General features: G+C 37.6%; 1 protein-coding gene across 3 annotated transcripts; it reads right to left on the bottom strand.

The window, feature by feature from the left end:
- Positions 1-479: 479 nt before the first annotated feature.
- On the bottom strand, positions 480-15315 carry LOC307004275 (uncharacterized protein). 3 transcript variants are annotated; one of them, XM_079623371.1, is made up of 7 exons: positions 14985-15315; positions 14577-14769; positions 13125-13322; positions 12636-12882; positions 11640-12307; positions 9031-9247; positions 3246-4348 (listed from the first exon to the last, which is right to left on the bottom strand). In XM_079623371.1, the coding sequence occupies exons 5-7, from the start codon at positions 12244-12246 to the stop codon at positions 4330-4332; spliced, it is 843 nt and encodes a 280-aa protein (XP_079479497.1). In that variant the 5' UTR covers positions 12247-12307; positions 12636-12882; positions 13125-13322; positions 14577-14769; positions 14985-15315; the 3' UTR covers positions 3246-4329. The 3 variants fall into 3 exon arrangements, with proteins under 3 accessions (XP_079479495.1, XP_079479496.1, XP_079479497.1); XM_079623369.1 differs by lacking the exons at positions 3246-4348; positions 9031-9247; positions 13125-13322; positions 14577-14769; positions 14985-15315 and adding an exon at positions 480-1719 and having other exon boundaries at positions 12792-12893; XM_079623370.1 differs by lacking the exons at positions 3246-4348; positions 9031-9247; positions 13125-13322; positions 14577-14769; positions 14985-15315 and adding an exon at positions 554-1719 and having other exon boundaries at positions 12636-12810.
- Between the last annotated feature and the right edge of the window lie 221 nt (positions 15316-15536).

Genomic DNA, 15536 nt, shown 5'->3' with positions numbered 1-15536 from the left:
CATATGCACGCGCAAAACTGCGTATCATATCCACGTAAAAACTCATTTTCGCGTATAAATTGCACGATAAACACACTGCGTGCTATAGAGACGCATTTGGGTGAGAACAGGCTGGTTCCACAGATGATTAAATTGCTTAATTCTCATTTCAGTGCCTCGAACTCAGTGGCTGTAAGTGGGTTAGGAATAGGATTTCAAGTGATTTTGAATAAATGGACAAAAAAAGAGAATCACATACCCCACCTTTAAGCAAGTGATTATGAAATAACGGAGTAGTGAATTAATGACTCAGTTGCGTCCCCCGTCGGCCGAGTGAGTGGTCAAAACATAACTATACATTCATAAATGATTACTAAGTGATATGCCAATGATTTACAAATGTGTTGAAAGTTATCTAAAAAAAATTAGTAAATCATGAAATATATAAACACAGATCATTAGTAGAAGTTATTAGTTGATATATTAATAATCACTTGATAGTAATGTCAAACTTGTTTTAGCATCATTATCTCAAGCAATGATTAATAATGAACAAATGATTATCAAACCAATGGTAAATCATCAGTATATAATTTATTGATGCATCGTGAAGTTCTAAGCATGTCTGTGTTCAAAAGCACAAACATGCAAGTGTTAAAGCAATGTTTTAAAGAAAATTAATTTATTCGTTTTCAAGCAAATAAACATTTATGAATGACTTGCAGTCAGGGGATTGCAGTGGGTTATGTCCTTTCACTCTTCAGCACAGACTTGTTCTGTGTGGGATCTAGTGATAATGTGAACCAGTTTTACCTTCCACTGAAGCTCACATCAGGTGCACAGTGGTTAAAGACTCCATGTGTGTCAGAGAAGACAGCTGTCTGTACCCTCACCAATCAGCACTTACATTGTAGCTCTAACTCTACCTGTTATACATGAGTAAACGCATTAATAAATCATTATACAAAGCTTTCTGCCTCCCCTTATCTAAAGTCTTAACTTTTCATCACACATAAACATGTTTCATATCATTTATAGATCTTGTTGTTACAAATTAAGTGTGTAACACGATCTCATGAGTATATCAGTACGTTAAATGTCGGTCTGGCAATTGCATAAACACTAATGTACAAATGTTTACTTTTCTTTATTCATTGGCATTTCTGTTGTGAATGAGCATGTGTTTTGTAAGGTTTCCTTTCTGAGTGAAACTTGTTCCACACTGTTGGCAGGTGTAAGGCTTCTCTCCAGTGTGAACTCTCAAGTGGTAAATTAGGTTTCCTTTTTGCCTGAAACTCATTCCACACTGTTGGCAGGTGTAAGGGCTCTCTCCAGTGTGAACTCTCATGTGGTTTTTAAGGTTTCCTTTTTGCCTGAAACTATTTCCACAATGAGAGCAGGTGAAAGGCTTCTCTCCAGTGTGAATTCTCATATGGACTTTAAGGGTTCCTTGTTGACTGAAAATTACTCCACACTCTTGGCAGGGGTAAAGCTTCCTTCCAGTGTGAACTTTCATGTGGACTTCAAGGTTTCCATGCTTTCTGAAACTTAGTCCACACAGGTGGCAGGTGAAATTACCAATATTCCCTGTCTTTCGAGCCCTTTTTCGCGCGGAAGTTGTTTCAGCCTGTGAGCAATTCAAAGACTTTCCTTCAGTTATGAAATCATGATGTGTCTTGTACTGATCTTTCTCTTCCATTTCATTCCGATCTTGACTCTCCTTTTTCAATGGCATCAGGTCTAAGGTGAAAAAAGACATAAAAGTGAATCCCAGTTTAATGCCACAAAGCACAAACATTTAGAAACATAAAACATTAAAACTAATAACATGTACAGTATGTTAGATCCTATACACCAGGGGTGCCAAACTCCGTTCTTGGAGGGTTGCATTTGCACCACCAATATGAACTCAGAAGTAATGTTTGCCTTAAGTCCTGCCTCTCTGGTTGTTGTGTGGGACTTTTAGTTTTGACATGATGGCAAACTTTTATACTGACAACGCTGACAATGCCAGACCCTGAGCACTCACCACTACCATCCGTCTTCTTTAGTTTACAATCTGTTTAACAGTCCTATCTTAATACGTTATAATGCACATGTGGTTGATGACTTGGTCGAAGATCAGAAATGAGAAGGGAGTTCTCTGGAAAATCTACATTTACGTGCATTTTAAGAGATTGGTGAGGGCGCACCTGTGAGGATTTACTCTCAGTAATTTCTATTGTCACTAAGAGAGCATTGACACTCCTTGGTAACACCTGCAATTCTAGACAGACATTTTCTATCCATATAAAAGGAGGGACAAAGGAAAGTGACAGCATAAATATAAAAAAGACACTGGGCTCAAGAGGTGGCATTAAAAACAGATTGCGCAGACAAGGCGCCCATCACCCTTTTCCTATGATTACTCTTTCTAATGTACGATCCCTAAATAACAAATTTGAAGAACTAACTATTAAGGTCAAGACAAAATATTTGTTTAAGTGCAGTAACTTATTATGCCTAACAGAAACTTGGTTGACCGAGAATAACCGCAATACTGACCTAGCGAATCGGGCAATAGAGCAGCGGGAAAATCAATTGGAGGTGGACTGTCTATATTTGGACTATATTTGGACAATAACTGGTCAATGCATATTAAATATTGGACAAGAGTTGTACCCGTGCTTATGAGATCATCTCGGTTGCAATAAAGCGTTTCTATTTCCCCTAAGAGATTGGGCAGATTACGTCAAGTCTTGTCTATGTAACAGGACCAAAAAACACTGAAGCGAATGATAAAATAAAATGTTTCAGTGACGCTTTGGAGAGGTCTGTGGACCAGCCGGTGTTTATTCTTGGGGACTTTGAAGCAGTATCGAGACCTGACCTAGTTAAAATCAGATCATAATGTTATGCATCTATTGCCAAAATATAGACAGAAAGTTAAGATGAGACTGGCAGGTAGGGCTGCACGATTAATCACAATTTCCATGTAATCGCACTTAAATCGATTTGGCATATCACAATTTTGAAATCGCAAAGGCTGTGATTATATTTTTTATGGGCAGCTTGTCAAATGAGATGCAAATAGAAATATAAAACCAGTCCTAATTGAAAGAGAACAAGTTGACAAAAAGATTGAATCCAATATTGGGTGATAATATAGCATAACAACTGATTTATAAGCTATTCAACACAGAATACCACAAGTGTAACAAGGTAACAAATGGTCTTTAAATTGGTCTTTAAATGACATCGTGTACTTGACAGCGAACACGATGTCATTTATGAAATTGGCAGCGTGTACTAGACTGCTGTCACTTTGTTGATCAAACGAGAATCATTCAAGGCTCTTCACTGAATAACATTATTAACTTTAATAAGAATCAATATATACGTAATTCATACAGTGAAGACAATGTTTTTTTACATTTCATTTATTCAATGTCCTATGGCTTTTTTGTATTTATTTACTGAACGTTTCAACTCACTGTTGTTTGTTGACAAGAAAAAAGAACTTCACAATATACTTATGGCAAAGTTCCTTTTTCTTTCTACGTTTAGGGGTAAAACAAAGTTCAAAATCAGTGCTGGTCCTAGACTTCTGGGGGCCCTAAGTGTAGACTCAACAAACGACAGTGAGTTGAAAAGTTCAGTAAATAAATAAAAAAGCAATAGGAAAAATACAACAGAAAAATAACAATTTAGCCTGCTTAAGGCTTCTCTCAAGAGTGAATTCTCAAGTGCCGGTCAATAATTCCTTTTCGGACAAAACTTTTTCCACACTGTTGGCAGGTAAAAGGCTTTTCTCCAGTGTGAATTCTCATGTGATTGTTCAGGTGTCCTCTTTGAGTGAAACTTATGCCACACTGTTGGCAGGCGAAAAACTTCTCTCCAGTGTGAATTCTCATGTGGACTTTAAGGCTTTCTTGTGCACTGAAACCCTTTCCACAATGAGAGCAGTTGTAAGGCTTTTCTCCAGTGTGCATTCTCATGGGGATTCTATATTTTCCTTGTTGCTTACAACTTATGCCACACTGTTGGCAGGTAAAAGACTTCTCTCCAGTGTGAACTCTCATGTGGTTACTAAGGTTTGCTTTTTGCCTGAAACTCTTTCCACACTGAGAGCAGGTGAAAGGCATCTCTCCAGTGTGAATTCTCATGTGGACTTCAAGGTTTCCATGCTTATTGAAACTTATTTCACACAGTTGGCAGGTGAAATATCTTTCAGTCTTTTGAGCCCTTTTTCGTGAAGTAGTTTTTTCAGTCTGTGAGCAACTAAAAGATTTTTCTTCAGTTGGATTTTTCAAATCATGATGTGTCTTGTACTGATCTTTCTCTTCCATATCATTCAGATCTTGACTCTCCTCATTCAACGGCATCAAGTCTAAAGCAGAAAAAATACATAAAAGTTAATCACAGTTTAATGCCACAAAGCAAAGAACATGTAAAACTTTAACAAAAAAACTAAACAAACATGTATGCTAGATCCTATACGCAGTTTACATGGTTATTTACAAATGGCGGGTGCCTGCGTTTTGCATACGTTCAGCCAATCAGCGTACATTTGCGTCACTGGTAGTTCCTATTGTGCTGGGTTACACCCTGACTCTGAAATAGGAGCTTATTTAGTCCCCCCAAAAGGCGTTCTTATAGCTAAAATTGTTCCCAGTTTCTGCAGTGACAACAAACCGTAAAACGGGTACTTTCCGCCAATAGTTACAGGAACTATGAAAATGTTCCTCTGTTGTGAAAGACCCTCATATATTTTGTTAGATCGGGGTTGGAACTAAACTCTGCAGGACTGTGGCCCTCCCGGAACTGAGATTGTCTATTAATTTAAAAAAACTTTCAGTGGAAGAGTTGGGGGGAAATCACTTGCATTTTTTTAAGAGCGGAAAAAAAAACTAAAACACAGATTAGAGTAATATTTTTAAATTTGATATTTAAAGGGTCTACTTTTATTTGTGTACGTTCACAATAACAACAAAACATTGTGCTTTTCTAAAATAAATGGTTGACTGTTCAGTTGTACAGGATCTGTTTGCAGAAATGGCACAAAAGAGAGTGACTGTTCAAGTCTCTATGTTTAGATCAGTGTGTTCAATGTGCCTTAGACCTTCATTGCTTATATTTTGATTAGGGATGTTAACCGATGACCGTTTGACCGATGGTTGACCTCAGAGAATCGCACCTCAGATTATCTTCTTCAGAAGCGGTTTATCTGGCCCGTGCTATGTAAAGCTATTTCTTTGGATATTTTCAATGTTGTGCTTCAGTGTTCTCTGAATAGGGAACAGAGACGTTGGTTTGCTACCAAGCTCCTCTCACTTCCGAAGGGGGCTTCTTCGTGAGTGACGTAGCACTGCTAAGGTGGTGCCCGTGCCATCAGCAAATTAATTGCCGTGTTACTATGCAGGTTCGGACAATCAGCACCACCCGAGGGCATTCCCATTGCTACACAGAGGCTCATTCCCTATTCAGAGAATATGGGTTGAGACGTTTCCAATAGCGCTAGCCGTTTTATCAATGACATGCAGCCAGCAATGTTTCCTGTCATTCATATGTGCCTTGATTCAACGTCGGGGAAATGTACCATTTTGTTTTTTCCTACAACAAATCTGTCAAATGTGTAGTGTTAATAGAATAGACTTCTTCACCTGAGAAATACTGCAGGGCTGCCAGAGCCTCCCTATTACATCGTATACATTTTAAAATATTGCTGATTACTTACAAAGCACTAAATGGTTTATCTCCACAGTACTTGAGCGAGCTCTTAACGCATTATAGTCCTTCACGTCTATTGCGATCTCCAAATTCCGGCCAGTTAATAATACCTAGAATATCAAAATCGAATGCTGGCGGTAGATCCTTTTCCTATTTAGCACCAAAACTTTGGAACAGTCTTCCTAACATTGTCCGGGAAGCAGACACACTCTCAAATCAAAGTTAGAATAAAAACACATCTCTTTGGTCTAGCATACACATAACACACTATAGACTTCTACAACTCAATGTTAGGCTGCATAGATTAGGTCAGCCAGAACCGGGAACACTTCCCCTAAATCCTGATGTACTCATTACATCACAAGAAGGATGGCATCTAGGCTAATATTAGTCTCTCTGTTTATCCCGAGGTTTACCGCAGTCTGCCGGATCCAGGCCGTATCCAGATCTGATGAAGGACCTGCGTTTGGACGCAACTACAACGCAGTCCTGAAGTGTCAACTAGTCCCTCCCCTGTGAAAGCCTCCCTCCCACCCCTTAACTCTCTACAGATAAAGCGTTGTCGGGATAACGCGGGATAACGAATAATTCCGGTTCGTGTGGCTACGCCGAAGCAATAAAAATTCTGTATTATACATTTTAAGGCCAGACAAGTAGTTTGTTGAGGGTTGTTTTTTTTAGAGAAGGACTACATGCCAGCGCACATATATTCAAACGCGCATACCCATAGAATGAACTCTTAATACGCATGTGCACGCCATCAGCGTTCTCACAGGTTAGCGTTTTTAAAGTTGCGTAGAGATAACTTAAGAGTTTTGTGTTAAAACAGGTGGTGTGTTAGTGGCCCCTACGTTAATAACTAATTATCGTTGCGACGGAAGTGAATCAATCAAGTCAAGTCAAGTCATCTTCATTTATATAGCGCTTTTAACAATGTAGATTGTTTCAAAGCTGCTTTACAGAGATAAACGTATAATTTAAGGTAACAGATTGTTTTGGCTTTATAGTGGTTCTTGAATAATGTTACTTTCCAGCTAAAGTTAGTTTTGATTTATTCACTTCCATCGAAAGGATAATTTGTCATTAAATTAGGGGCCGCTAAGACGACACCGTTCTCTCTACACAGACTTTAAACGCGAAGCTGTGAGAAACACTGATGGCGCTCACGTGCGCATCAAGAATTAATCCTATAGTTATGTGCGTTTGAATATATGTGCGCATGTTTGTAATTCTCTACAAACCAAGCCTAAACAAACTACTTGTCCTGCCTATAAATTTGATACAGAATTTTATTTTATCACTACGGGGTAGATACGCAAATTTTCAACAATGCTTTATCTGTAGAGTGGTCAAGGGATCCTCCATAGGGAGAGGCTAGTTGGCACTTCAGCACTGCGTTGTCATCGGGTCCAGGCGAAGGTCCTTCGTCAGATCTGGATACGGCCTGGATCCGGCAGGCTGCGGGAAAACCTCGGGATAAACAAAGACACTAAAATTAGCGTAGATGCCATTCTTCTTAAGATGTAACAAGTACATCAGGATTTATGGGAAGTGTTCCCAGTTTCGGCTGACCTAATCTATGCAGCCCAACATTGAGTTGTAGAAGTCTATAATGCATTATGTGAATGCTAGGTCAAAGAGATGTGTCTATAATCTAGCTTTGAACTGACAGAGTGTGTCTGCTTCCCGGACAATGTTAGGAAGACTGTTCCAAAGTTTTGGTGCTAAATAGGAAAAGGATCTACCGCCAGCAGTCGATTTTGATATTATAGGTATGATTAACTGGCCGGAATTTGGAGATCGCCATAGACGTGAAGGACTATAATGCATTAAGAGCTCGCTCAAGTACTGCGGAGCTAAACCATTTAGTGCTTTGTAAGTAATCAGCAATAGTTTATATAATATATAATAGCAATAATTTAGTAGAAAACGTGACAGTTTCATTGACCGTGTTGAAAAAAAAACGGTCAAGGAACCAGACCGTGTTGATAGTGAAAAAAACTATCGCGTCATATCACGTCACGACGGAGTCGTTTGCCGCCGGGCTCTGCGTTTGCTCAGTGCAGAGTAGGTTGGTATTCAGTTGAAGCGGTCGTGATTCAGTGTGTTTTCGGTGGTTATTGTATTTCAATTAATAATTATCGTGATAAATGATTGTAAATTATGGCCTGTCAGGACATCGAGTCCACATGCTTCCGAACATGAAAAAGGATGGTGCTATCTTCCGTGTTTGTGTGCGTTTTGTGCAGGGTAAGAGACGGGACTTCACTTCTGCGTCTGCTTTGATGCGGTAGTGTGTAGCGTTCACTATAGACCGCATGATTATAATCCCGGCGTTATGATGAGTTAACGTTATATGATGACGGCGATATGTGCACACTGTCCCGGCTCTTTCATCAGGTCGCCCGGTCCGCCGTCAGAATGTGGGTCGGCCACCGGCGGGAAACATGACGCTCGTTTTCAATCTGAACTCTGAATTTTAATGTTTGTGTTGGCTGTTTCTACATATAAAGTTGTTATACAGTAAGACAGTTGTGATTGTGATTATTTCTTTATTCATTATCACCAAATGGGGCCATTCAAAGCCTTTATAATGTCCCTCTTCCTCTGGAAACTGTCTCCAATTGGCTGACATACACAACACATGCAGGTAAGGGTCTAAATACTAGCTTTACTTTTGCCTGATACATGATAATAATCTGTACAATATTGTGATCTGAGCATAGTGGTATACACATCGTCGGCTAACGTGAATAAATCTATAAGCTAACACTGTTCTCGTGTCTCCTCTGACCGTTGTTTTGTCTAATCCTGGCCTGTCTACTCTCTTGGCTTCATATCAGGCTCATAATTATATGGCTGAGGTCCGTCATACGAGTAAACATTTACGCTACAATTTCCTCAGCGTCCGAACTGTCATTGCTTTCCTATTGTTTACTTTGTCCGCTCTCCCTCATGTTACGTCACTTCCGGTTTGGCGGTTTTTAAATGCGGAAGTAAAATTCTCTCACAAAAACGACTCCAGAAGCCTAAATAGCGTTTTATAAGTATATGTTTATATTTAAATCTAGTTCCTACATTATTGTTCTATACATTGGGTCACTGGGTACTCTAACCTGCAATATGCCCTTTAAGCATGATAATATGGTAACATCACACTGAAGTAGGCTGCTTTAAAATGAACATTTATTTAAAATAAAATATCTTCTTTTGGCAAAATTATATTTATATATTATTTATTTATATTTACCATAAAGGCACAACAAAGGAAACTCTGTAACTGTATGAATTAAGCGAGCAAGTGTGCTACTGTTACGTAATTGAACCGTTTAAATGTCTTACCTGTCCAGCAGAAAAAAAGCCGTCTCTGCGTCCGTTTTGAACCCCTTCAAAACACGGAGATCACGCCACCTTTCAAAAGCCCTGCCGATGTTTATCCTCGTCTTCGCATGGGCCCGGTTGCAGTCTCTTTTTTTCTGTAGCCACTCCGAAGTCCGAAGTCTTTTGCGTTTTACGGGTGAATCTCCAGTTGTCACTGGTGATTGTCGTTTGAACCTTTCTGGATCCGCCATAAAATTGATAAGTTTAATTATATCAAGTACCTCCAACATCCTCACACGCAATATAGACTACTAGCCGAGACTCTTCTTCATGTGTACAGAAGTGAGGTAATGATGCAAAGACATGCTCGAATTTCCCGCGGAAATCCACCAGTACCACTGGAATTAAAAACATTATTACAAGCTTACCGTTTTGAATCGAGCTAAGGCAAGCAGATAGTTTTGAACACTGGCTGGTTTGTGCTTGCTCAAATTTATTTTTAATCATTTTTAACCCAAAAAAGTTACAGACTGCAGCTTTAAATATTAATTTGTACTGGAGCATTAACATGAAATTGCGCTTGATACGATTTGGCAAAGGCTGCTATTATTTCTTATGCGCAGCTTGTCAGTGACGTACGGCTCTGTGACCAGTCGTAAATGCTGCTCCATCTGAAAGCACTGCGAGTGCGAGTCGCTTATACGCGTCAAACATCTTTCCAAACATGGGAAGCATCTTTGTCCAACAAGAGACAACATTATTTTAAAAAATCAAAGCATTTCAATCTGCTGTTTATTCAGCTTCAGCGATAGTATGATACCCATAGGGATTTTCTGGAATGACGCGTGTTGTCTACTTCTGCGGCAGGGCATATTTGAAGTGTCTGGTGTTCAGATGGAGCAGATTTACTACTGGTCACAGAGCCGTACTTCACTGACAAGCTGCGCATACAATAACCGCAGCCTTTGCCAAATCGCGTGCGGTTTCACTTCCATTAATCGTACAGATTAGGGCTGCACCTCACATTAAACGATGGAATGGTTTCAGAAAACTGAACAAAAACATTATGGTGCTTTATAATGTTTTTGTGCCTTTTGTGTGGTCTAACAAAACACGGAAGAGTGTACGCACAATATCGGATTTGGATCGGTCTCGTCTGACCGATACCCGATTCGGCAAAAAATGGCAGTATTGGAACAAAACCAATACGGTATCGGAAAAACAAACAGTACCGGATCAGTGCACCCCTAAAAAATATCACTATTTCTGTAGAGCTGAAGTAGGGGTGTGCGATATCACAATTTTTTATTGTGGACGATTAAAAATGTCTCCACGATCTGATTTTGAAGAAATATCGTAGTATCGTGATGCAGTTCTGGCGCCTCCGTCTCAACATACTGTACAACGCGAAGTATATTCACATCAAATGTTAACACAGAGGAACGGGACACTGCAGTTCATTATTTGCAAGTGCTTTAAAGCCTTGCCGGTTAAACATTTCATTCGCGTGCTGATTAGCTGTTCTAAAATGCGCTTTTCTGAGCGCGTACGCGTAGCACTAAAAGCCTGTCTAACAGCACCTGGTTACTGGACCAAGTTATCTTTCGAGTCTTATTGCGCTATTACTGTCAAATACACACGGTTTACATAAACAAAGTTGGTTATGTCTAAAGAGACAGCAAACTGAGAAAATTGAGAGAAAATCTGCTTGTCAAATGCGTGTATATTAGACGCGCCGCGTGCAGGTCTTAAAGAGACAGTAGCCCTAATAGTAAACATGCTGCCGCTTGTCCTTAAAGTGATAGTTCACCCCAAAATAAAAATTGTATCATCATTTACTCTCTAATGTTGTTCCAAACCTGTATTAATTTCTTTCTTGTGCTGAACACAAAAGATGATATTTAGAAGAATGTGGCTAACCAAATAGTTGCTGGTCCCCATTGACTTACATAGAAGAGAAATAATATAGTATGCAAGTCACTGGGGAACATCAACTATTTGGTTACCCACATTCTTCAAAATAACTTTTATTTTCAGCAGAAGAAAGACATTTATTTGGGTTTAAAACAACTTGAGAGAGTAAATGACAAATTAATTTTTTGGGAGAACTATTCCTTTAATGTTAATAAAACAACAAAAAACAAAGAGAAAATCACTCACTGCTCTTGACTGAGAAATGTAATAGTTAATTAATAGTAGCTTTAATAAGAATCAATGTTTAATTTAGCCTATACAGTGAAGTCTATGTTGTGTTTTATTTTCATATTAGTTCATTTAATTACTTTCTTCAATGCTAAAATACACCTACTGTAGCTGAAAAAAATAAAGCACTGTTTATTTCATTTGTATATTAAGTTGTGTATGTAATGTGTATCTTTGTTCTTAATTTTCTTAAGAAAATAATGACAAAGATTTGTATCTTCACCACTTTTATGTCTGCCATTCTATTTTATTACCTAAGGCCTTTAAAATAGGGACATTAGTTTGGCTGTAGCTAATGCTCAGTCACAAGAATCGTGAATCTCCTGAAAAAAATTGTGATGTGATATTTTTGCCATATCGCCCACCCCTCAACTGAACATTTTAATAGGGATCAAATGACAGAGTTCAGCTGTGAGAATGAAACTAACCTGTTTGTTCCTCTGTATCTTCTTGTTTCACACTAAATGTTTCTTCAATCTTCATGTCTTCACTCTCCTCTTTAATAAACGCCCTCTTTGTTTGGTCCTCAGTTTCTTCTTGTTTCACACTAAATGTTTCTAAAATCCTTATTTCTTCACGCTCTTCTTTAAAAAACGGCATCTTTGTTTGTTCCTCAGTTTCTTCTTGTTTCACACTAAATGTTTCTTCAATCCTCATGTCTTCACGCTCTTCTTTAAAAAACGGCATCTTTGTTTGTTCCTCAGTTTCTTCTTGTTTCACACTAAATGTTTCTTCAATTTTCATGTCTTCACTCTCCTCTTTAATAAACGCCCTCTTTGTTTGGTCCTCAGTTTCTTCTTGTTTCACACTAAATGTTTCTAAAATCCTTATTTCTTCACGCTCTTCTTTAAAAAACGGCATCTTTGTTTGTTCCTCAGTTTCTTCTTGTTTCACACTAAATGTTTCTTCAATCCTCATGTCTTCACGCTCTTCTTTAAAAAACGGCATCTTTGTTTGTTCCTCAGTTTCTTCTTGTTTCACACTAAATGTTTCTTCAATTTTCATGTCTTCACTCTCCACTTTAATAAACGCCATCTTTATAATAGTGTCACGTGGACCTCAGTTGCTTCACCAGGAGTTTTTCTGTGTGTTTGTCCTGTTTAAAAGAAAAATAATAAACAGAAAGAAAAATAAGTCCAAGCTAAATCTCTGTGAGCATCTCAACCAGCTCTAGTTCAGTAGTTGAGCAAACCAGTTAAGGAGTCAGTCAGAGTTAATTCACCTGATTATTACACACACAAAAATGAGCACTCTACAGATGTTTAAAAGAAAGCACATTATAAATACACTTTATATATTAAGCAGATTAGTTATTTAATGATTTGCAGAAATCGAGATAAATAGAAATATAGCGCTTCGAATCACTTTATCATTTTGAAAAAGTATTTGATTCACTGCTAGCCAGTGACCGAATTGAAACGCACCTTTTGTTAATCACGAGATTTCATTGTTACTTTGCTCACTCACACCACGTTAATGTAAGATAATGCAATGTTACACTTAATAGTGCCTAAATCATTATGCAACGCTTTTAAAACTTTGAAGACGATTAAACGGTTTCTATCGCTTAAAACACTAACCTTTCTTCAGCCGAATCACAACAGATGCAGAAGCGCGGCACCGCCTTATGACGTCACACTCGGATACCAAATTAAAAGTCCTGTTCACACGCTTCTGGTTAAAATCACAAAAGTGCATAGCAATTTACATAAAAAAAAATTTAAATAAAAGATTACAATTTTTAGAGCTGAATGTATTGGTGAAATACATTTGATAACACAATGATAAGTTAAAAATACAGTTCAGTGACAATTAAAAAATACAGATTAAAGCAATAACACAACGCAGTCACTTCATTTATTTTGTGTCTTAATGAAATACTTCTTATTACTTATTTTTCCATTTAGACTCACATCTACAGGCACAGTAGTTAATTGTCCCATCCACAGTTCAGGCACCAGCCTTTCCCTGAGATTTACACCACTCCAGTGTCTCTCCGGTTCATCCACTAGTTATCAATTCTGCTGGTTCTTCAATCTGCCATAGATCAGCATTACATGTTCACCCACAAATGAAAATCCTCTCATTTACTCACCCTTATGCCACCCGCACTGTTAAAAAAAATGGTGTAAAATTACAGTAAAAAGCTGTCCAATTGACCGTTCGCAAAGACCCCCCCCTTAGCGTCAACCCTAAAAAAAAACAAAAAAACTTTTTTTCTTATGGCTACTTTATCATTGTTTATTATTTTAAGGCTTTAAAATGGGAAAAGTAACAACAATGTCATTAACTGTTGAGAGATTATGAAGATTTCATTAAAATAAATCTACTGATTCTAGGACAATCATCATTTTTATAAATTTTATACCTATTTCAGGTATTTTTAGACTCAAATTAACTTTATATGTCCACATTTTTAAAGTCAGAAATAACACTGACATTTATATGCATTTCATTACTGACACATTTAATCATATGACCCTGGACCACAAAACCAGTCACATTGCACAATTTTTTACATTGAGATTTACACATCATATGGAAGCTGAATAAATAAGCTTTCCATTGATGTATGGTTTGTTAGAATATGACAATATTTGGCCGAGATACAACTATTTGAAAATCTGGAATCTGAGGGAGCAAAAAAATCTAAACATTGAGAAAATCTCCTTTAAAGTTGTGCATTTATATTCGCGATTGTGCTGCATTCACTCACAAAAATACATGTTTTATATATTTACAGCAGGAAATTTACAAAATATCTTCATGGAACATGATCTTTACATAATATCCTAATGATTTTTGGCATAAAAAAAAAAACTTTCATTTTGACCAATAACATGTATTGTTGGCTATTGCCACAAATATACCCGTGCAACTTGTGACTGGTTTTGTGATCCAGGGTCACATATTGGTCACTGTTTGCATTTTAAATAAATGTATATCTGGCATAAATGGTTTCTTCACCCAAGGTTTTACCTTTTACCACAAAGTCTCATAATCTTTAGTAGTTTCCTAATATTTTCAGCACATCATTGGATAACATGTATTCAAATATGTATTTCATCAATACATGCAACTGCCATCTCTTTTATTATTTGTACTGTATATACAGGGTGAAGATGTCAACTCCCATTATTCTACGCTCATTCGGCCTCATCAAGCTACGCCTTCGTTTTTAATAAACAACCAGTAGATGCTCAGAATGTATATAAGAATCTTTTTTTAGATTCGTAAGAAAGGGGAAAAAAACAAGAAATCAGTGAGTAGACAGTCAATGCTCTTTTACATGTAATGAAATAATGTAATATGAACAACAATGCAAACATCATATGTACAGCTTATTGTCCATCAAGTTACAGTACCCTGTAGTTTATCTTGAGATGGGATGGTCTGGCCCAGTCTATGTTGAGAGCCTTGTGAAAGTTGAGGATTCAGTCTTGTTGCTCCTCTACATCTTCCCCGGTGTCTATTTTAATTTAGGCTCATCTTCATTTTTCAGCCACTGTCATCTGTAATGATCTGCTGCCAGTTCTGGACTGATAATGCTTTTCCAAGCTGGAAGAGAAAATAGAAGAGTTGTATAAAGCCACAAACCATGATTTTTATTGCGTCCTACTTGTACGTCTCGGAACGTCATCCTTCTGCCTTCTCCAGGTTACCTTGTGGAACCTAAAACTTTACTTTGCATTACACTCTTAAAAGTTATAACCACAAATATATATGTATTATAATGCATTAAGAATAAATACAGGCTTCATAGAAAGGGTTACCCATTTCTTTTTTTACTTTGACATTTTTCTAGCACAAACACAATTTCAGAACTACAACTGCTTGAATCTGCTGCTAAGAGCGACTTGATCCAGCCGGAAGAGTAAGTCTTTTAGTTTAACTTAGTTGACAAGCAATTTTTTATAAACATACATATTTTACTGGTTGGACTATTTCCAGACTTGCCATATACTAGTATTCAGAGTATTGCAATTTAAAATATATCTTAATAGGCAGGTTTTAGTTAAATTTAAATGGTCTAGCCGGCTATATGCTGTATGATATGTAAACTGATATTTAAAAAATATTATGTATGTTTAGATTATATTTTGACTATAGTGTTTATGCTGCCACATTATCAACAAAGTGTGCGCTCGCAAATATCTGTTGTAAATGTGTAAATGAGTTGATGAAGCGCGCACATGTGTTAATCTTTGCGGTTTGCTATCTCCGGTAATGGCACATTGACACGCAAAGCACGCGTCTACCATTATTCACATCAGTTATACATATAGACTAATGGTACTATAATTTGAAACATTTATGTAATAATA

Source organism: Phoxinus phoxinus (genome assembly GCF_949152265.1).
Source record: "Phoxinus phoxinus genome assembly, chromosome: 9".
NCBI classification, from domain to species: Eukaryota; Metazoa; Chordata; class Actinopteri; order Cypriniformes; family Leuciscidae; genus Phoxinus; species Phoxinus phoxinus.
This window is presented reverse-complemented; position numbering and strand designations above follow the sequence as displayed.